Genomic DNA, 23,603 nt, shown 5'->3' on the forward strand with positions numbered 1-23,603 from the left:
TTTGGAGCGGTGTTGTGAATCTAAAAATAAACATAGATAGATGTCACGTAATATCAACACGAGCGTTCAAATCTGAACGAAGCAAAAGCGGTTGTTTCCAATCAATTGCCCATCAGTGACTTTTGGAGAATGCATGTACAAAATTTCTACTCTTTTTTTCAACTTGCTACACTGAAAATGGCCATATGTTCTTTGCTTTCTCTGTTTGTTTATGGTTCCTGCAGAGTATATTCAATTTCTGTATCTTTATTTATATACTCTTTGGCATGTTCGACCTTGTTTCTTTGGCCAATCGCAATCCAGAAAAGTTCGCGTTGAGTTAAGAATTCATGAATTCAGTATCAAGAAGTGTTCTCCATCCCTGTTGTACTTCGTTCGTAGTAATTGATAATCGAATGAGTGTTTGTGAAACAATATATTTTTCATTATTGAGCTACGTATACCTTGCAAAGTTAAATAATATACATTTGCCTTAGGATTAATATTACTCACAGTCATAAATTTAAAACGCTGCTCTTCCAAAACGTAAAGAATCGAATCAAGTGCCTGTAACATTTACACGCTTTTGTTTTATTAACTTAGCTATTAAATCGTTATTATCGAGTATTTCGTGTTTTTGTGCAGAACTTGCAATGGTCCGAGCTGTTTTCTAGCATTGTCCAGGCCGATACAACTTTTTGGTAAGTATTTTTCAAAAAATTCAATTACTTATATAAATAAAATCTTAATTAGTTCTTCACTATATAAATTATCTTATAAAAGAACGAAATTAAAATTAATCCTGTTACTTTTTTTTTATAAAAAAAGTGAAACTTTGTTTTTAATTACAATCTTGTAAATAAATATATCCACAATTAAGAGAATTTCTTATTTGTGATATAATATTATACAACTATTTAGTTAACTCTCGGATTAGGGGTCAGACTTGAAAAAATTTCAAACACGGATCTTAGCACAACATAGTCATTAAATTAATTTTAAGTTTCTACAATTTTCACTTATTAATTATTTTTATACATTTTTTCACTTTAATATAATGCTTTAAACCACTTAATATGTACTAAGTAGGATCATGGTCAACCTCTGATTAATTCGTTATAAGAAAATGTTTTGGCTAACTTTTATCTAAATTACAAAAATGCTGTATTTTTGTATTACATTGTATTTCTATGGCATATTGTAAATTTTGTTATCTATACATAAAAAATTCATGCAAACTCTATCACCTAATATATAAATTTCTTTTTGAATCCGAATGTAATTTTTGGCGTTATTCAAATTTTCATATTTATTTACTTAGGTCAGCTCAATTAGTCATATGCCATAACCACAGACAACATGCATAAGTATTTTTTGTTTTGACTATTGAGTGAGGCATTGGATGTCGGAATACATTAGAGAGTTGAGTTACCGCAAAACACACAATGTGCATGTCTAATTCACAACAATGTATAAACTCCCATAGCTGTATAGTGGTGTGTCATATCACAGTTTGCTAATTAGCTTTAATATTACTACTACTGTATTCATTTCTGCAACAATATTAAATATAATATTAAAAATAATGACTTCAGCGGTATGTTACTTAAAAGTATGGATGTTTTATGTCCACTCTGTACTCTAGTTCCTGTAATGTTTCTTTACTGCTTCTATTTCTTATAAATAAATCATCTTTTGAACATGATCACTTGGCATGGTTGGAAGTTTGTATACACTAGCTTGGAAGGTTACGATTCACCATACTTATAAAGGCTCCGCTTTATGTCTGGATGGAAAGACTGGCTGTAACTTGTGCTCTCTCTAATCATAGATATAACTAGAAGACCTGATAGAAATACAGTGTTACGTTTATATTCACATTAATTTGGCGGCGGAAGCCTAATTTTAGTTTCCTTTCCCGTGTCACCCTTTTCTTACCACGAAAAAATGGAAAGAAGAGTTGACGGTGACGCATAGGAATGGGAAATATTCTCGTCCTGTGCATCTCCTCTTCAGTTGATTAAAGGTAGGCAACGCATCTTCACTTTCGAGGAATTCAGGTGGCCACTTGCTCGTTTGTCACATTATAATATAAAAAAATAAAAGTTTATTGCAAGCATTATCTCAGCAATGGATTAACAGTAGAAATTGAAAATTTAAACATGGCAATACTGATTATAGCGCTTAATACATTTTGATACTTTATATGTCGGCAAAATAAGTCGTGTCAATTGTTTACTGTTGTAAATTGAAGTGTGCAGAGAGTTTTATTGACACAGAAAGTAGTAAAACGACAAAGATTTGCGTCACAAGGTTACGTTAACCTTTGTGACTTTTCAAATGGAATAGAAAAGCCTCTTGAATCTAAATATAGAGGAGTGGCGGGTCAAACGAGCTTCAAGTATCTTAGAACTTTTACTCTAGTCTAGGGATTTTCCCTAAAGAAGTACTTCATTGTACTTATAGAAATGTATCTAGACAAGTATATCATATCAGAAAACTTTTCAATAGTAATTGTCAAAATAATTAGCAAATTCTACAAAAATGTTTATTAGGGTAAATAAAATTAAAACGATAAGTACATACAAATCTGCTAAGTGACGTAAGAACTGTGAATTCACAGAGTAACATTGTTCCGTATTGCTCATCTTCAAATCCTGGCTACCAGGTATTTGGCAGAATTCCGTAAATAGCTACATCCGATAGACCAAAAGTGAATTAAGGTCAAGAGCTTTTATTGGTCCCAATTTAATTCTATCAGAATATTGCAGTTTATTGACACGTGTCCGAAGCACACCGCAATATAACACGTGTAGAGTGCTTGCAGCTGACAACTCTTGCAGCAATATCTAGGTTTACTACCTATGTTTTTGAATATCCATCAAATTAATATATGCTCTAACAAAAATTATGTATATTAATACTGGCAAGGTAAACCTGTATATACGTCCATCGCACTAGAGGACGGTATCTGGTGGTTATAAAAATAAAACCTGTAATATAAAGAACTAAAGCCAAAATAAATATATGATTTATCGGATACTCTGTTGATTAAAAACATCTATGTACACATACCATAAATTTCCGAAACCGTGTAGCAAGTTTAGTATATTTTTCGTCGGATATTTGTATAGAATAATATATAAAAATGGGTCAAATGTAAAGTACAGATAATCCAGGATAGATAGGCTGCAGACAAACTCGATCGATGGCGTCGCACTGCGCATTTACGGTGCTTTAACACGATCAAACAATTTAGTAGTCGTTATGAATATGATAGAAACAAATAAAGTATTCACACAATTATTATTAGCGCCAAAAGGCTAGTGGTGAAGAGTACGGATTTCCAAACATGTGGTCGAAAGTTCGAATTTCACCATTCGATTATTGTCGTAAATCATATCCTAGCACAAGCTTAAAGCTTAGTTGGAATGGTACAAGAAATATTAGTAAGTTAACATAAATCTGCTAATATTCAAACAAAATTGTATGTAAAACAATCAATCATGAAAGTTATCTAATTTTCTCCAATTTGATAAATATATTTAGTACATGTTGGTGACAATTTGAGGGCGATGCGTTGGGTTGTACTATGTCACAATTGGCTGCCTTGTTTACAAGTCCTCGTGTACCAAGCGATTGACCACGCGGTCATCAATTGCCCTTAATTACAGTACGTTTTAGTTATTGGAAGGCCGATTTAGTATCTTCAAGGTTTGAATCTTACGTTGCTTTGAATATGTTAGTTTTGTGTATTATTTGTTTTAGTGATATGTTGGTTACAAAATTTTATTTTTAAAACTTAATGTCAATAATGATATTTGTATAGTTATGTCGTGCAATTTTCAATATAACCATTATTATTAACAGCAATATTCATTGACACGTAGCATTCATACAATTCTTAAAAAGAGTATTAGTTGCATCAAATTGCGAAAATATAGGTCAGTTATTTACAGAAGCTCTTGGCAGTCAATGGCTGCGTCGTTTAGTGCTTATCGTATTAATTATTACTTGAAATATTTAACTACGATCAAATGTAGAACATAGATTAAGTTTTATTTCATGTGATAAATGTATAAGGCTCCTTAAACCATCTAGATAAGTGTGAATTATTCATCGTAAAGGAAGCGAATTGTCTATGGAATAGTTTTCAGTACAATCGTTACCTTTTCCCTCAACTTTTGAAAAGGATACATAGAGTAAAAACTGCGTTTAAAACCGCAACCAGAGTTGTTTAATAGTTACTTAAACATTCCCCTAATCTAGATTTCTCATACAAAGTCTCCTCTAAGTCATTTTCAATAATTTGTTCAAATAAGTACGACTAGTTGAGAAAACACGCCGACAGAACTTTTTGTTTCTAAAGTCAATTCATAAAGTTTCCCGAACTTCAAACTTTACCAGTTAATTAAAATACGACAGCTTATTTGGCTTCTTAGTTAATTACTCACGTTCATGAGTTTTGGATGAAAATTGTTGATTAGTTTTTCTTGTAGTGTTTGTTTTTGATAAAAACTTTTATTTATTCCATTGCATCCACAATTTTTTTAGTATTGTCTTTGAAGGATTGCGTAGACTTTTAACGGCTTTCCAGATCTCAGTATTTCGATGCAGTTGCTTGCGATGCGGCTGGTGTGAAAAATGTCTGCAATCATATCTGCCTACTTTTTTGATTATGCAACTGGTCTTATTCTCACAACATTGGTTACTTTGTTTATGTAGTTATAAGATTTACATTGTGGGTGACAATAGTTTTGATGCTTATAAGGCGGTTAACTGGATTACTAGAGCGTGGCCTGGTGGCTCAGTATTGAGGTCAACTTGATAGCGCTGGTGCTAAATATTTCACTGTCAAAGTTAACTAGAAAGTATTAAAGCTACTGCAAGGCCGGATACTTTGTGCTATATCAGTATTGCAAAAATTCATGTCATCCCTCTTATTCTCTTTGAAAAGACAGAGATAGTATCTGTGTTAACTGTACTATAAACAAAGAAAATTTAATTTAACATTATAAGTAGTTATACATAAAAAGATAAGTAAACTCCATAAGCATAACCTTTCTGCTTTATTAAACAATCTGAATGATGTAATAAATTTGACGTTGTCTACGTGTAAGGAGGGAAGTGGAATGGAAAAATTGCGCCCACCCCACGACGCACACGCGGCCCTTTGTACGTGACCGTAGCAGCTGTTAGCTAGTCTAGACATCGCGTGAAGTGTACCAAATTTATTGTCTCATGAGACCTAAGTTTATTGAATATATTACAGAGTTTATTGCATAAATAAATCCTATATGAAATATTTACCTAACTTTCATATTTATTCAGACAAAAATGTTGTCAATAAGACAACAACTTGATCTGTGTTAAGGATCGCGATGATATTTTAGTATTAAATTCTAGATATAACTAGAAAATATTGAATATATTGTAATCGGTTCGTGGATACTCCACGAACCGATTACAATATACTATATATATACTCTTGATATTAATGAGTAGAGAATCGAGCTGTTAGAAAGTAATAACAGATAGGTCGCGACCTCGGCCTCGTCTCGTCGGCAACACAGTTAGCGAACACGTGCTCTGTCGTAGAACATACTAATAAGTATTTTTTTAATTAACAAACACATTAATTATATTAATTATGTACAAATTTCGTGATTTTTTTTAATCAAAATACTATATACTATACTATTAACGTGATTTGCAATAATGATAAATTAACATGTTTTTAACCATACGCGTAAGTACTGAATTATGTTGTTTTAATTCAGTAACTTTAGTTATCCTTTCCGGGCATATCACTTCGAACTAATTTAACACGGTTTCTTTTTATCATATAATATATCGTGTTCTTTTCCTATATTCTTATAAAATGTTAACACACTTCAGATATGCGTGAATGTAACGTGTCTTCTCTCTCGTAAACACACTGCTGTTGTGTACCGTATTAACATTGTTTGCGCTTTGATCCCCTCACGCGGCCACGTGTCTATATCTCGCGTGCGTCTTGCATAACACGCGGCCGGTACATATGTACTTAGGGAACAAATGTAATTCCGCACAACGCGTGCACAAAACGAACACCTATTATAATAACTTTCATCCTTGGTCGTGTTTAAGCACGTTAAACGTATTTTTTTTCTTTCGTTGTCAGTCATTTTATAAGGCCTTGGAAGGTGGAGGACATAGTCATATCATGTTTAATAATAATCGTCCGTACGATATTCATTTTGTGGCGATCATCTTGTGGAAAGTTACATAACACTTGTGTACTCGGTTACCAGGATACCATAAGAATGCAGGCGGTGAGTTGTGATTAAACTGCGGTAGCCGCTATCCAATACGGGCGATGACGTCGTGCGCTCGCTGGGGGGCCTTAGTGACGCTCTGATAAACAACAAAGGGATGTGCCTAATCGATTTATCGATACTTTGGTTATCGACATCAACATGCTTAGATTTTATTTTTATACTAAATACATTTTATTTTCACGTAAAATAAAATATAGTATCATCTTCGCAACATACAAAATTTAAGAAAACCTTTGTTTAGTTTAAAAAATTTAAGGCTTCACTTCAGCCGGCTATTCAGAGTAAAAAGCGACAGGAATGTTTAAGAATTCTTTATAAGTTAGCGAGGTGGTTAGTGCTTTAAAACAAAGGCTGCTAAAGTGATAATAAAGAGTAATATAACGACCAGGCAAGTTTCAGGTAGCCTACTTTAATATTTCATCCATTTTACTCTCTTCGGGTTTCATTCCATTATATTGCTAAGGCCTTCTTTCGCTCCACAATGTAGCTACATTTATAATGAAAAAAGGGACATTTTTTTCATATTTTTTGTACGTCGTCTAAAGTTTTATGTTCGTGGTAACCTGAGTAATGATTATTCAAAGTCATCATTAAGACATGACATGAAGGATCCCATTTCTTTTTTGTTGTTTTTTTTTTATTTCAGATCTCAAACGTGTTAAAATATGACAAGGTTCTATTTTACCGTATCGTCCTTGTTTACGTATAGAAACATTTGTATAAAATATATAGGTATCTCTGTTTTTTCCAAAGAGAATGAGATGGAGCACAATATGTTTGAATACAAGTGGTTTGACAGTGAAAACTCTCGGTTACAATACTTGATGTGCAGAGCAATTGAGGAGTAATAAAATTAACGTTATAAAACAGTATTGGATGTTTTCTAGGGTCATTGCCTTTTGTCGTTCAAGTTGGCGTCCTTCAATCCCCCCGCAATGTCCTTGTCTCACACGACCTCCAACTTATTCAGACCTCAAGCTCATACTGAACTACCTACAATAAAAAGCAAAATTAAACCTTATTGCATTGCAATAGGAGCTGAACAAATTTTATAAAGCCTGTCGCTTTTAGAACAATGATTAATCGTATTTGTAAAGTTTCGTTTGACTTGATATAAAGAGAAAGTAATTAATATTGTCTGCTTGTCATGTTTAGTTTGTTCGTTCAGTAATTTTGTTAATTGCTTTAAATTTAAATATAAGTAGCAACTTAAAAGCGAAATACTAGAAATTGACACGTTTAATCATGATTTTTGGTAAATTAAAGGGGATTTTTAGTAAATTTGAATACAGCACTCTCATATTTAAAGTTATATAAAATATTTAGGGCAAGTCGCATGGGAATTAATAGCCTAGTTCTAGGCTGCTATGGTATATGCAAGACAAGTTGGCGCAACCAGGTCAAGTGCTGTGTAAGGTTTAGGATTATTTTTCTAAAACGTACAACGGCACGCTATATTTAAAGTCTTGAAGTTATTGCAGCTTTTGCAAATGAATACGACATATATTGATTCATAATAAATCTGTGACTTATGTTTTGTCTGTTTCGTTGTAGATCTTGGTGATAGTATCTAAACTTTGTAGACAGTCTGTATACAAATTCATAAAATTAGCAACGTTATCTTTGTCAGAGAAAAGAACCTTATTCAAACTGTTTCCTGCTTTAATAACATATCGATTATTTGTCATTTTGACACTAAAGAAAATAAAAATGGGTACAGAATATTAATAGTGTAATTTGTGTAATCCAGAAGTTGTCTATGCCCAGCTTTAGCGTCGATTAAACGTTAATGTGAAAATGGCAGCTGCGCTAATGCCCAAAGCCGGCAGATTTACAGCAGCCGACTGAATTATCGGAGTATATCTAGTCAGCTTATAGCAATATCAAAGAATACATTTCGTAAAAGCAACGAAACTTTGTGGTAGTATAACATTGTAATTTAATTATGCAAAATTAATGCCGCATGTTGTCTATAAAAGTAACAAGATTATGTAACAAATTACAATTGTAAAATGAAAAAAAAAACTTTAATTTAAATCAAATGGATTTAAAATGTAAATTAAACTATCGTGGATAACAAAAAACGGTTCAAGATCGAATAATTTTCAGCCAAGGACTCACAAAGTATTTTTACCTGTGTTGGAATAAAAATATGTATAAATAGGCTCGATTATTTTTAACGGCCAATATAGTGCGACGCGCAGACGGCCACAGTATACGCAATGCAGAATCCCCACTCCACTGCAGATCGCGCTGCGTATGAACGTTTACACGTGGTATTTTACGCGTTGTCAAGGGCAAGATAATGCGTTTATTTTTAAGGCATGTAATAATAGTGCGGTGCTGTTTTCGAAACGTATTTAAATGCATATACGTATTACATATACACCAAACCTAATAAACTTCATGGAACATAATTACGAAGAATGGTTCCAAATGTTTTGAATGTCTTAAATAAGATTTTGTTTCGGTTTCGAAGCGAATTCTATAATCAACGTTCCTTGGAGTATCCTCTAGCACTTACAGCTTTATGATTAAGACAATTATCTGTGTTAATTGTCGTTCGTTAAAACAAGAGTCAGTGTAAAACGAACGGCTGTAATGACCGCTAAGTTCGTTGCCCTGCAATCTCTATTGTCACAAAGTGAAACACTCGTTTGTAATTTTACGCCTTGCTTTACGTATCTTTACTAAAAATATACATCTCCCTAGAGGTAAGAATAATATTTAAATAGAGCTATAATTAAACTTTTATGTTCACTTCTCAATGCCACTGATTACCTGGACCCAAAAAAAATAATAAAAGCATGTATGGTTTTAACTATAGTAGAGTGGAGGTCGATAAAAATGAGTCATAAGTAACTTATCATATGATAATTTAATAAAAAATATTTAAAAATTGTTTAAGACTGAAGTAAGGTTTTTCTTCGGACGGACAGCGTTCTTCTAACAATGTCGTTAAGTTGCTGAAGGCCTATTATTTGTTGACCGTGTTTTATTAATGCCATTATCAAAGTGATATTATAATTACTAAATATTCTTTGTTGTCTGTATGTAAACAATTAGCTTATGAAACTATTGAGTTTTATCGCTCTTGTCCTAAAATATTTAAAATGTACTAATCACGTCCCATCGTGATAATTGAAGCAATCTTTGATAGCATAGTTTTATAAGGATTATAAAACTAATGTTATATCGTTATATAAATTTGAATTTCAGTTTACTTTTCATTAAGAACGACTTAAGTTTAATATAATTATTTTGTTCTTATTTGTTATTAGTATTTGCAGTTTGATGATGCATTTGTATTCATTTTGAAACAGATAAAAATAAATATTCTGAGAATTATTGCGTTGTTTACGTAACCTTATCGACATTGGTCTGCACCAATCGGTCGTTACGATAACCGATTAATCTATTTACTTCAATCACACTTCTACTCTATTTCTGTTTTTAATAATTTTCTAAGAAAAATAAGCAAGTTTTGTATAAATTTGCTTAATAAAATTGTGATATTTTTAATAGGAATTGTTCTAATTTTATAAAGCATACGAAAATGATAACAAAGAGACGACCCTTATTATGCTAATGTTCTAATTATTTCTTTTATCGTTATATATCTACTTAAAAATACAATTTAAATGCAATTAATATTCTATTTAAAATTCAATGAATATTCTATTTCATAAATCCAATTTTGTCTTGTCAATATTACGATTTATATTTAGCACGATTTCGTCTCAAAGTCCTTAACGACAATTTTGTGTTGAACGTGCAGTCCAAGTTATGCTGGTCGTGCTTGTGTTCTCATAGACATACCGTCTGCGCTGGACCCCGGGGACGTATCTGTTTGTCGATTAGGGTCACGTCTTTATGTAACTAACTCCATTTGAACTTAGGACGTGACGTCACAAGGTTGTCACAATTTCATGCCATCGGATTTATTTTGAATTATAAATTTGTTGATAATACTTGATTTAAAAATACAAACAAACCCTAAAAATATGAAACTTATTGAACTATTGAAGATTGCCACTTTGTTTTTGGATAGTCCATACTTAAGTTTCTAAATATTATATTGACACTAATTGCTAGCCTATTGTAACTAACAATGGTAACCAGCGATCCATAGGCAAAACATTAATTGTTTTCGGTTCACATGGCGATAAGTACTAAGAATCGTATTGCCCGAGGTTGCCTCAATAGATAATCTGACTATTAAATAATGACTCGACTCCGCGGTCGGTGGCCACTGGCCGGCACTCAGTTGTGCGACGAACGCGCGTACGTACATGCCGCTATGTCGTTTATATTGCACCTACAGATTCACATGCTGATTTCTTAATCTGTCACTATCAATAGAGATAGGCTGCGTGTATACTGTTGCAAAGTGACGCGAACAAAACGGCCAGTGTTAGTTTTTTTTTTAATTAAAAATAGTGAATTATTTGGTGTTCATAGAATTCGAGTTGGATTGTTGTTTGATTGTCAGTGAGCTTGTGTTTTGGCGATATCTGAGGAATGCAGTGAAATCGGCTGCGGTTTGTTTTGGCAGGGGCGAGACGCGCGCTGCCAACATGCCTCGTTTCAAGGTGCTCACTGTTATTGTTTACATTGGCTCTCGTTAGTACGTAAGCGCCTTTGGGTGTTGACAAATAATATAGCAGCGTCTTAATTAGAGATGCCGAGTTGAGTAACCGAGCTGTTAGAAACGGTACCTAGGTTAACTAAGTCAGTAGGAAAATGCTGACAGACAATAAATAGGGCAATAAAAAGATAAAATATAATATTAAAATTAAATTATAATGCCTGCCTGCAATTAAATTTACTTTGGACCTTAAGTTTTCGTTTATACGATTTATTTTTACACATAGTTAATTTGCAAAGAATTTCCGTACAATTCTGTTTGTGCGGTGTTGATGTACGGTTGTATGGTAGGATGACATCCATTGTTGGTTTCTGTGAAATGTCACCGGTGTCAGTATTCAACCGTCTATGCATTGTGGAAATCATAGCTTCCGTTCATAGTTCAATAACTACTAATGTATATGAAGTCCTGTTACAATATATTGCTCTATCGATGTTTCAGTTCATTATTAGTTATTACTCTTCTGATAACTTTATATAGTAACACTAATATGTTTGTTAATATCTTACTTGTGTATTTAATATGCATATTATCTCGACCACGTGTTCGTTTTGTTCTTATTAGTTGAAAAACAACAAAGTATACATTGAAAATACTACCAAAGGCACGTACGTTATTCAAACAGTTCAGCTGGAAAAAGCTAATGATTCATAAGTTACTTAAGAATTATTATTATACATTCATTAATTGTATTTGTACCTACCACATGGTTATGTAAACAATTAACCTATATGTGTAGTGATTGCTAAATGTTTTTCAGACTCTTGAGGCAGTAGAAAGAAAACCATATCACTAATGATAAGTAAGATAATTTTTACATTTAAATTTGTGAATAGTTAAAAGCACTATTCATCTATCCATCCCGTTTTCGGTCTTCGGCACATGTATGTCTTCGAGAAGAGCTGTACAGTTGATCCTGAGTGAGGGATCCCCTTTTCTACCATATATTTTTTTCTATAAAAAGTCTTACACAAGTCAATAGTACCGTGACCCATGACCCCTGGTCCTGTGATAACACGCTATCGGTCCGTTACCCGCGACAGTTACAATGCTATAAATAATTTATCGTCACAATTAACTAATTTGTACAACAACGTAATCATTCCTTCAAGACTAGTTACATTGATGATTACGACACGTCTTAATTTAAAATGTTTTTTTTTATGTTCAATACACTAGGGCTTGTCCATGACCCCATGTGATGTTAAGTGTTGGCCTATTCACCCTACTCTTACTCCTGTTGGTGTTCTGTTAACGTATTTCCTTATAATTTCATCAGATCTAAAGAGAAATGTGTGTATTACTTTGAAATATGAGGTGCGATAGGAAAGCAATTTCTTAATACGTTCTTTAATAAAAAATTGCATTTTAATTACTTTGTCATCAATATCAGACCAAAAAACGTTGCATTGTCCAGCTGATCTTATTTCCTATGCAATTTTATTGCAAGTTAAAAATTAACATAATTGAGTTACGACTACAGTTTGCACCTACGCTATTTAATTATATCATATTTTACTAGAAAATTTTAGGTATTTCAACTTTAGAGTTACCATGTAGACTACATAAGTTTGGTCAGCTTGATTAATATATTATTAGCGCTGGGTAACCGCGGTCACAAAGTCTTGTTTTATAATCCATTAAGTAAATGGAATCTGAACAGCTCCGCTGGCATTCCGCCAGACTAGTTTAGAACCTTATGCTTTGTTCACACGAGGGTAGTGACGCAGAACAGTAGTACTAAATACTACTGCTGTTGGAACCCTTCAGAAAACCCCTAATGTTTTCATCCTCGTGTGAAACCAGCATTACATTTGAATATAGACTACACGTGTGCGAATTGTGCCTCGTTTCGTTTAAACTTTCAAAAGCCTTTGAATATTAAACGAAAATGTGTTAATGTAAGCTTACATGAATAGAGCTCTTTTACGTGAAAGCTTTCGGTTTTTCGAAAGAGCATTTGAGAAGTAAGTCCATGTAACTGTAACTTTTTCCTTAGCGTTATTATAATTAGAAAATAGTTTTTAACGTAATTCTAAAGTATCAGTGTTACGTAAAAGGCAATTTATCTTAAAATAGCAAACAATAAGAAAATGTGATCGATTCATCGAGCAAATTATTCAGTTGAAGCGTTAAGTAGAAGTAAGACAATTGAATGACGGGTGACATCCGGCGAGGAGTTAACTGAATGATGACCGGAGAACGTGCGCCTCCTGGCGCCGGCGTTTGCTCAAAGAGGGAACGAATGACTTAATCACTAGATGGTCTTTTAGATTCCCGAGGCCGGTTATCGTATGAATTATTTTTATTTTGAACTTATTTCCGAGACGATAATCTTACTTCTTAACTTTCTTCCTACTAATATTATAAAAGCGAATGTTTAGATAGATGTTTGTTAGAAGGTATATCATCAGAACGACTGCATGGATCTCTCTGAAATTTGGCATAGTTTCGTGCGGAGGTAGCCGTGGGCGCCATCTAGTATGACACGTATACGTTAGCAACAATGTCAAATCGAGAAACTAGGATAAATTGTATACGAATGCTTATGAAGTAAGATCAGACTGAATTTTAAATAGAAAATATATGGAAGGGAATGAACAATGAAGTTTTATCTTCATACTGTGTTGTTCAGAATAATGAAATTCTACTGCGTCGCTGTTTCATATTTATAATGAAATATGTCTGTAGAAACTAAAAACCTGCTATAAAGTTTGAAACATTCAACTGAATAGTTTATCTTGAAAACATTTTATCCTTTTTTTATGACACTAGAAGTGGCACGTGGTAAATGTTCATGGGAATGGTTACGTCAGTGTTGAACTTAACATCCAAAGTCTAGTCAAAAACGCGCGCATTCTTCCGTTTATCAGTTGAAGTACCTACTTTAAGTTTACGATTTAAGATATACTTTATGATTCTTTAAAAGTCCATTTACCTTTTTCCAGAGCTCTCGAATGATCGTACATATTTACTTTTGTGTTTCTTTAGTTTTAATGTAATATTAAAAATGTCAAGAAGTAATATAAAATGCCAACATTTTATAGTTTTCTCGTCAAAAAGGTTATTTTTGAGTTAATTATAGTTGAGTAGTTAACTTATATTGCGTCGTTTAATTTTTTTCGGGAATTCCATCAAAAGCATAAAGGAAGTGCTGGTCATTAATCATTCGCAGCTTTCTGCAAATCCTCTATCAAAGGAACCTCTATCCTCCTCTATTATGCCTTATCCGACTTATGCCTACCGCGATGAAAAATATTTTATCTAATTATATTCCACTGTAATAAATCTTGACGAAAATTATTAAGCGAATTTCGGTCAAAATATATTTTATGAAAGTAGCATTTGATAACATTGGTTTTACAGCTTGTAAAATACTGGCTATCGGGAAATTTCTCGAAAATTAAAAAAAACAATCGTGACCTTTTATGCTAACAGATGACGTATGTATTATAATTTAAACGTGGAATATTCCAGAATATTCGAAGTTTAAAAATAAACATCGTAAACACTTACGTATGGTGTTTACGACGTACTTTTTGTCCTGTCTTTTTTTTTACAAGAATTATGCAACCCTGTTTATACAATGACGTACCTACTTGATTTGTTGTATATCGACTCGCTAACACAGAATCGGTAATACCCTTCATTTTTTATATAGAGAAAAAAATAAATACAAATTTCGGTCGCCAGTCATAAATAAAGAAAAACTGGGAATTGAACCTCTTTTTTAACTAAATTATTAGCGATTATTAATGAAACTTTACTCAGAAATTGTTCTATAAAATGTAGATTATTTTAATTTGGAAATTTTCTCAAGTCTGGCGCGGTCCTGTTGCCAAACATTGGAATTATTTATATACTCTGACGTAAAGGTGCGTCGCTGTCTGGCGGCTGGCCAGTCTCGGACACTCCCGGACACCCATTAATTTCCCTGTCCATATGCGCCTCACATGTTTGGTAGTTTTTCTCGATTCCCCAAATATTTGGCATTGGTTTCATGCATCTCGAGTTAATTTAGACTCGTTCGTAAACGTTCATAAATAGCTGATAACTCAAAGATTTTGTATTCGTATTGCAGTGTGTCATGTTTTTGTGGTATTTTATGATAGAAGCAAATATTCGTCTATGAAATTAAATACACAAGTTTTTTCTTTCATTATCAAAATTAATGTTTCTTCAATGTTATGTCGAAAAATATGGATCGTGTTAAATAATAAATGAAATAAAACTCTTATCAATTTAGATAACTAAAGTAGTTTTATTTAACGAGAATCACTGTTTATCAGAAAGATATCTCTATAGTAGATGTTAACGATTTGTCGTTTCTAATCTCATTGATATTATCATTACTATCTATTGATATATGAAAACAACGTAGAAAAAGATCGATCACAAAAAGTCAGGAATTTAAAAAATAGTAGCTGGGTTTTGTATTTTTTATGATTGTTATAAACTACAGATGTATGTCTAAGTAGGAAGAATGATTTTAATGTTTAATTATAAAGATAAGAGGACATTGTGATAATGTTATCTCTGCCTTTGATTTGGCTAGTTTTATCACTTCGCTGAACCAATATTTCTGCCAATGACATTTGATTAAAATATTTTATACCAGGAAAGTAACCCTATTTGCCAGCCTTAGATTAAAGTTTGGATACTTTGTTGTCTAACTGTATTATAAAAAAAAATTAATGATATAATTTTATTTCATGGAGTAAACATTTTAATATTATTCAAAAAATTTGCGACACAATTTGTGGACGAATGTATCGCACGTTGTCCTACGGAAATGTTTCCAGATTTTGTCACGACCTCTTGGACACATGGCCTCGGTCGCGAGGTTGTCTTTGACCGTTGTGTTAGACCTCGATTTTACGCTTTTTGTACTAAATACTTATATTAATATTACGAAATAGGATGGATTATTTTTTAAATCTGTGATTGTTGATAAAATATCTTGTTTAGTGTGAAGATTAAAACTGCACGCAAACTTTTTTTCAATTTCTATTCTCGTATCTATTAAATATTTCTCAGTATTGTTTTGAATACAAGGTTTCGATAGTGTATAAAAATCGAAAATAATGTCACTCACAGCCCTGAGTTGTGTTTATGAGTGCAGAGCTTGTTCGTTATCTGTGTGCTATACTCGCCCCATCCTCGTCCCGTATTAAATAATTTCCCTCGGGAGTGCCGGTGGGAATGGCAGCTTTTTATTTCATGTCCCTACGGAACTACAAACCCTCTATCAACTTTTTAAATTCTGCTTTATTATACAGTAGGTCACATATTTTTTTGAATAACATGAAATAGGCTGATACATTTTTCGTCTTAAGATTACCTACGAATGTCCAACAAACTTTCTTTTTCTCCAGCTCGTGTGTGTGGACGTAGATTTATTCATGTATGTAAAAATGATGTATTCATTCTCTAGTTCCCCATTTAATGATTTTTTTGCGATAGTACCATTGATTTTTCAGACTTGTGAATAATGTAGGTAACCCTCGTATTACCTTTGTCTTTTGTTCGCTTAAAATACCCTATTGTAGTGAGTACCTGTAAGTTTCCGCTTACTTGCACTTGACTTTTAAATGATGAATCGCAAGCTATCGGGGAGTTAAGACTGCTTACGTCATTTTTAATATTAAAAAAGACAACATCGCTCTCTTAGTGCATGGATGTGTCGTTGTTTAATAGCAAGGTTTTACTTTTAATTATTATTTGTGATCTCTTTTAATTGAAAGAATCGATTCGATATGGTAATAAATTGTAACTAAACCTTTCCGATTGTTATGCTCTCGCCAATGGTACGGTACAAGTTGAAACATAACAGGACTGATTAGTTAAAAATAACCCGACTGATTCAGTCAAAATAACACGACTAATTAATTCAAAACATTGTCGGTTATTGTGACTTGTGACGCGGTGTGGTAAGATTGGCGGCATTCAGCTATTGATAGCGCACTCAAAGTTCCCGGCTTATTGTCATCTCATCAACGTACATCTGGTATTCTGCGACGTTTTAACACTTTGTACATCCTCTTAGTAATACCACGCATCCTCTGCTTATAATGTGCCGGTATAAATTGTTTCCTGTTAAGTCTATTTTGAGCAAATTTGCATTTCATCTTAGAGTTTTTGTGTAGGCTTCCGCCGTCTCAACACAGATATATGAATAACAATATAATTAAATTCGTCAAACATTTTTTATAATAACGAATATTTGTTTGTGTATTGCAGCATGAGGTCGCGGCGGCGCTGTGGTGTCCGCATGGAAGGCAGGCGGATCGGTGAGACCGCGCCGCACAAGCAGGCGCAGCACCGCCGCGTCCGGCGCGCCCCGCCGGCATGGATCGCGCGCGCCGCCCGTCGCCGCCGGAGCCCGCGCACAATCGGCCGCTCCAAGGAGGACCCGGCCAAACCCAGGCAGAGGCCCCGCCAGCGGAGGCCTTAAGCGAACCAGAGACTTTGCGGCTCGCCCCGCGCGCGCTCCCCTCCATACCTGAGAGCGAACCTTTGCTTACTTGCGTAAATGTCGTTAGTGAGAATGTGCCGCGAAGACCTGTTGGTCGGTTACACGTACAGTTCGACGCGCAGTCACCGCTCGCCGCCGGCTCCGTGTCCGGCTCCGGCTCCAGTTCGAGCTCGAGCTCCGACGATGAGGAACTGTCGATCGCCGAGGCGCGACCCCCAGACGGCGGCTGGGGCTGGGTCGTCGTCTTCGCCTCCTTTATGGTCAACCTCATCGCCGACGGAATCACGTTTAGTTTTGGAGTATTTTACCCTCATTTCTTGGAGTACTTCGGCGAGGGTAAAGGCAAGACGGCCTTAATCGCAGGAATATTTATGGCGATGCCCCTCCTCTCGGGCCCGATTGCCAGTTTTTTGACGGATAGATACGGATGTCGTCGAATGACGATTTTTGGGGCTATTTTGGCATCCATTGGATTTGTTATATCAGCGTTCGTTGATAATGTGGAAACGCTTTTCCTCACTTTCGGCATCATGGCCGGCTTCGGACTGAGTTTGTGCTACGTGGCGGCGGTCGTTATCGTGGCCTATTATTTTGAGAAAAAGCGTTCTTTAGCTACTGGTATATCGGTGTGCGGCAGTGGAATCGGAACGTTTATCTTTGCACCCCTGACGCACATCCTGCTGGAGGAATACGGATGGCGAGGAACCACGTTGATACTGGCCGGTTTCTTCCTCAACATGGCCGTATGTGGTCTGTTATTCCGCGATTTACCATGGACCGCGACGATGAACGAGGAAAGAGCGAAAGAGAGAAAACGAAAGAGAGAACGAAAACGAAACAAACGCTTGGCGGCTTCAGTCGACAGCATTTCGGAAAGTAAGAGCAGCGCCGGTGGCTCGGCGAAAGTAGTCGAGTCTGGAGATATAGAGACGGTGTCGTCTCCGATTGTACCGCAATTTAGTTCTTTAGTGGATCTGCCAACTTTCATGACGGGCGGGGAGGGCGTGTCCCTCGAAGTGTTCGAAATGATGTCCAACAAAGGCAGGGCGTACGCGATCATGGCGCAGAATTACCCGGGCATGATGTTACCTTCGAGGAGCTTCAGCGACAGCGGCCGGCTGCACGAGCAGTCCCCACCGCGGGTTTTGACGTCACCGGGCACCGCGTCACCGGGCGCCTTGTCTCCGTCGTCGGCACCGCCTCCACAGGAAAACAACAGCAATTCTGTGCACCTCGGGGACAAAGCCGCCGTGGCTCTGTGGCTGCGACGTCAAGCGGGCGGCAGCACCAAAAAGCCTCCGGCGTTTTTAAAGGACTTGAGAATACATCGGCATTCCTTAACGTATAGGGGTGCTATGTTGAACATAAGCAGATACCGGCTGCGAGCTTCGTCCTGTCCTAACATCTTCAGGAACTCTATGACCACCATCGCCAAAGAAAAGGTGAGTGTGTGCATTTTATTGAATTTGATTGCTATTATCTAAACAAAGACATAAGTATAAGCGTAAATTTGTGTTGAGCAAGAATAGTTGTAAAAAAAACGTTTTCTACAGTGTGTATAATGTCTTTGTGATTTAGTCATATGATAGTGTTGGTTGCGAAGGCAATTGATGCTATTGTTGTCAATCTTTAGAGGGTCATGTAGTGAACTACATTGGCTTAAGTGATTGCTAATCAAGCTATTCAGATGCATCGAGTCCTCGCGGTCTATCATTCAATACAGTTCTTTATGTAAAAGAGAAGCGGATCTTTTCATTCCTTTTGTCTTTCTCTAGTAGCACAGTTGAAAAACAATTTCTATTGGATAAAAGACAAAGGCGAATTATGTATTATAACGGCTGTTTTGTTCGGTGGTTGTTTTGTGCGAGTCGTAGTCATTGTATGGAAATCATTCTGTGCATTGAATAGCCGATGCGATGCTCCTACAATGACATTTTTACTGATTAACGCTAACGATCGTGTTATTTCAGTAGCAAGTGCAATGTTTTGTAGTAGTTCTCTCCATTCATATTATAAACAATAGATTCGTCAAACTTTTCATTATTAGCGTCGTCAAATTCTTATTTATTAGTAACGAAATATACATTTTATAAATATTTAAAACATCAGTGAAGTACAGTTATTACTTATAACTTATGAGTAGTTAGGTCAAAATTTGAAATCGAATACTTTGCGGTGAAAACACGAAAATTATTAAGGTAGATATCTAAAGCTTTTAATCTTAATGTTCCAGGTGCAATGGTACGCAGGTCTGTGGGACTTCTGGGACCTGGCGGTGGACGTGCTTGACTTCTCGCACTTCAAGAACCCTGCGTTCCTCGTGTTCACGTTGTCCAATTTCCTGCTTTACATGTGGTACGACGTGCCATATGTCTACATCGCTGACAGCGGCATCAGCCTCGGCTTCAACGAGTCACAAGCCTCCATGCTCATCTCTATCATAGGAATACTTAATATGTTCGGAGAGGTCAGTATTATAGACACATGTACAGTCAGCTGCTTACATTTACAAAAAATTGTGTAGATCATCAGTTTTAAAAATAGGTACGAGTAGCACGTTAAAGTCTAGTCTAGAAAATAAAATCGGAAGCTTACAGTCCTAAATGTGCATACATATTTTTAAAAACAAAACCGTGTCCATTTTTCTTAAACTTTTTGAATATATATACATATTTGTGCAGCTGACTGTACCAAAGTATTTCGTTATTCTTGTTTTTTATTTTCAGATAATGAGAGGGATATTTTCATATTTTGTAAATGTGTTAAAGCAGTGCAAACTTCCGGTATTTTTATTAAAATGCCTAATTATAGAATAATTTTTTTATTAGTAATTTCTTATATTGTATGTTTAAACAGACCATTACGATATTTGAAGATGCCACGTTATCTTAGTGGCATACATTTAGTGTGTGTTTAACACTCGTACATTTTGTCACGTAATTTGCATTTCTTAAATATAATCAGACATGTTATCAACATGTATGAAGAGTTGACTTAGCAAAGATTATCAATGAAGATGATTTCATTTTTAATTAGCGTCGTAAATGTTCCGGATTATTGACTATGTTATGCAATTAAAGATATGACGCACATTTACCTTTGACCTCACGTCCGTAGATCATTGTTCTACATAAATTATTTCTTACATCTTTACGTTATCTCATTGTTTTATCAAAAACTTCCTTTTTTAAGAATGTCAAATGACTTTTGTGTTTGTAAAGAACATGAACTTTTTTATCGCAACATTAAACATAGCCAGAGCTTCCAGAAATTTCCGTTACCAATTCGGTTCCGTATCTGATATTACTATTGTCACATGCCTTTTGTAAATGGTTTGAAACATTTGGAATTGAGTATTGAAAATGATCAAATACAGGGTGTTGTAGTTTCATGTCTATATAATTTTGTCATAAATAAAGTACTTATAATTTAATTGAATAATACCGTGGTGCAGATCCTGCTGGGCTGGGTGGGGGACTGGGAGTGCGTGAACGCGAGCGCGGTGTACGCGTGCTGCATGGCGGCGTGCGGGGCGGCGACCGCGGCCATGCCGCTGCTGCGCGGCTACGTGCCGCTGGCCGCCGCCGCGGGCGCGTTCGGTGCCGCCATCGCCGCCAACTACTCCCTCACCTCCATCATCCTCGTGGAGCAGATCACGCTCGAGAAGTTCACCAACGCGTACGGTCTGCTGCTGCTCATACAGGGTGTTGCTAACCTCGCCGGACCGCCTCTCGCCGGTAGGTGATACTACAACTTTCAATAAATGTATCAACCTTTTGGTATAGACTCACAGTACTACTGTTAAACAGTCTTTTAGTATGGACTAAGTGACCGTCGTACCGAGACTTGATAGGTATTCTGATAGTGAACAGTCGATGTTATAATTGATTTGACTCATTTATTGTATGTCGGAGAATATTAATTTATGAAGTTAATTATTTCGCTCGAATGGCAACATTGCTTGTAAGGTGCATGATTGACGTATGTCAGTGTCACTGTGTCTGTCAGTAGTGCGCGTGCTCGTTTGACAAGTGGTAGGCTTGGTGTAGAGACAGCGCCCGCGCCCGCGCCCGCGCCCGCGCCGGTGTGCGCACTGACTGACTGAATAAAGCAGTATAGCAGTATAGATTGTGATATCGACCATTTAAATAAAAAGTAGCTCGGAAATCTCCGACATATATAAGACGTCCTACAACCGTATGGTACTGATCGCTTTCATTCAAATGGAGCTTGAGAAATAAAAAAATACTCACTAAATAACTTTTTATTTGAATGAACATATATCTCATAAGCTACCTTAATGTTCCAGGTTGGATCTACGACATGACGAACTCGTACGACCTGTCGTTCTACTTGGCGGGGGTGTTCATAGCGCTGTCGGGGCTGGTCTTCATCATCCTGCCGATCTACAACCGCGTCAAGAGATACCACCATCTGCGCAAGAGTCGAGCCTCCACCTCCGCATCCGCATCCGCCTCGGCATCCGTCTGCAGTGAAGAACCCAACAAGATGGCAAACGGTAACCTCAAAGTAAATGGTAAGCTTCTCGTATGATATGTCACTGTGGAATGGGTAATTGGTTACCGGAGGACTAATTTTACACTCCTTTACCTTCCCACTCTTTTTTTATAAAGATGGGACTGGGAAGTGGATTTGATGGAGGAGTGGACGCATAGGTGAGGGAAATATCTCTGTCTGTCCGTCTCCTCCTCCCTCGATCTTGTTATGTACAAAAAGTACCATATTTTCTACAATACTTTTGGTTACGATAGATTGTAGAAATAGTTATGATTGTAGAAGATTTGATCGAAAACTTGGAACGAAGTCGTGTGTTTTTATATTATAGTAATTTTATTATCTTTGACATTTTCTAAATCTTAACATTAAAAGATTAACTTTATCTAAAATAAACCACTAATTAGATATATTGAATGAATAGTTAAAAATAACAATAAAACTTATATAATTGATTATAAGAAAGTTATCTTATTTATTAAGATTATTTACAGTATTTTTAAAAATAATTACACATACTGTATAAGTTAACTGCAAAATAAATGTAGATTTCTCATAAAGTGAAAGAAACTGTTGTTTTGTTATTATTACTGAATGATGTCGGTATGTTTGTTCTTTCGATGACATCTTGGAGTCATTTTGAAGAGTGTGGTGTCATTTGTGTTTCTTATAGTACAGTTATTGGAGTTCAATCACTTGAGTTTTTTTATTACGTAACCATAACTGTGTGAGTGTTTCGACTTATTATGAAATTAAATTAGATAGAAATGAAAAATATCGTAGTGGATAGAAATGGAGAATATCGTAGTCGATAGAAATTGAAAGTGTGGTAGTGGATAGAAATGAAAAAATGATAAGCAAAATTGGCTTACGTATGAATGACGTGTTTTTTTTAAATAATAAATATCATATCAGATGTATCACATCAGATATGATAGAAATGTTGATAGTTTTCGATCCAAGTGAAATTATGATGCAAATTAAATAAAACAATTGGAAGAACTCAAAATATCATTGTATTTGGTATAGGAATTTACTAGTGTTGCAATTAGTAAAAATCAGAGGCACCCTCAAAGACTGTTCCATATTAAAAATCAATTAATTTAAAAGATTTTCCCGTAGTATTTATAGTAACAGTAATAAATATACAAATAATGCAAACATTTGTGTTCTATATTTCATCGTATTTATAAAACGTTTTATTGTAAAGAAGTTTGTGTGTAATTGGTTGGAAAATTATTATAATTAGAGTGTTTAAAAACTAATAAATAAGTGAAAGTTGAAATTAACTTACAGATATGAACCTTTATTTTGTAATTTTTAAATATACTTTTGTATTTCATATTACAAATAAAAAAAAATCAAATCGAATAAATAATGAATGTTATTCTTTTTTTTTATGATTTTTCTAATTAAAAAAAAATGTTTTGATGTTGTGTAAAATAAAGATATCGTGCTAATATAATTATAATACTTACCAAAATGTTATAGCTTTTTTAAATAATCATTTTAGGTTATGTTTTAGAATTATTTTTATAAGTAAATATTGTATCACTTGCGTTTAATTATGTTACAGCTGCTTTCTGAGACTAATCTGTCTATAAAACATATCCCCGTCATTATCTTTGACAAAACAGAGATAACAGTTTTAAACAGAAGTTTTGGT

At 35.1% G+C, this 23,603-nt stretch overlaps 1 protein-coding gene across 2 annotated transcripts; it reads left to right on the forward strand.

The window, feature by feature from the left end:
- The first annotated feature begins 299 nt into the window (after positions 1-299).
- On the forward strand, positions 300-23,299 carry LOC106121331 (uncharacterized). 2 transcript variants are annotated; one of them, XM_013316954.1, is made up of 5 exons: positions 300-680; positions 17,188-18,864; positions 19,656-19,889; positions 20,877-21,159; positions 21,732-23,298. In XM_013316954.1, exons 2-5 carry the CDS (start codon positions 17,296-17,298, stop codon positions 21,974-21,976), a joined length of 2,331 nt encoding a protein of 776 aa, XP_013172408.1. In that variant the 5' UTR covers positions 300-680; positions 17,188-17,295; the 3' UTR covers positions 21,977-23,298. The 2 variants fall into 2 exon arrangements, with proteins under 2 accessions (XP_013172408.1, XP_013172409.1); XM_013316955.1 differs by lacking the exon at positions 300-680 and adding an exon at positions 10,573-10,891 and having other exon boundaries at positions 21,732-23,299.
- Positions 23,300-23,603: the final 304 nt, after the last annotated feature.

This window comes from Papilio xuthus, unplaced genomic scaffold (assembly GCF_000836235.2).
Source record: "Papilio xuthus unplaced genomic scaffold, Pxut_1.1 DF826945.1, whole genome shotgun sequence".
Lineage (NCBI taxonomy): Eukaryota > Metazoa > Arthropoda > Insecta > Lepidoptera > Papilionidae > Papilio > Papilio xuthus.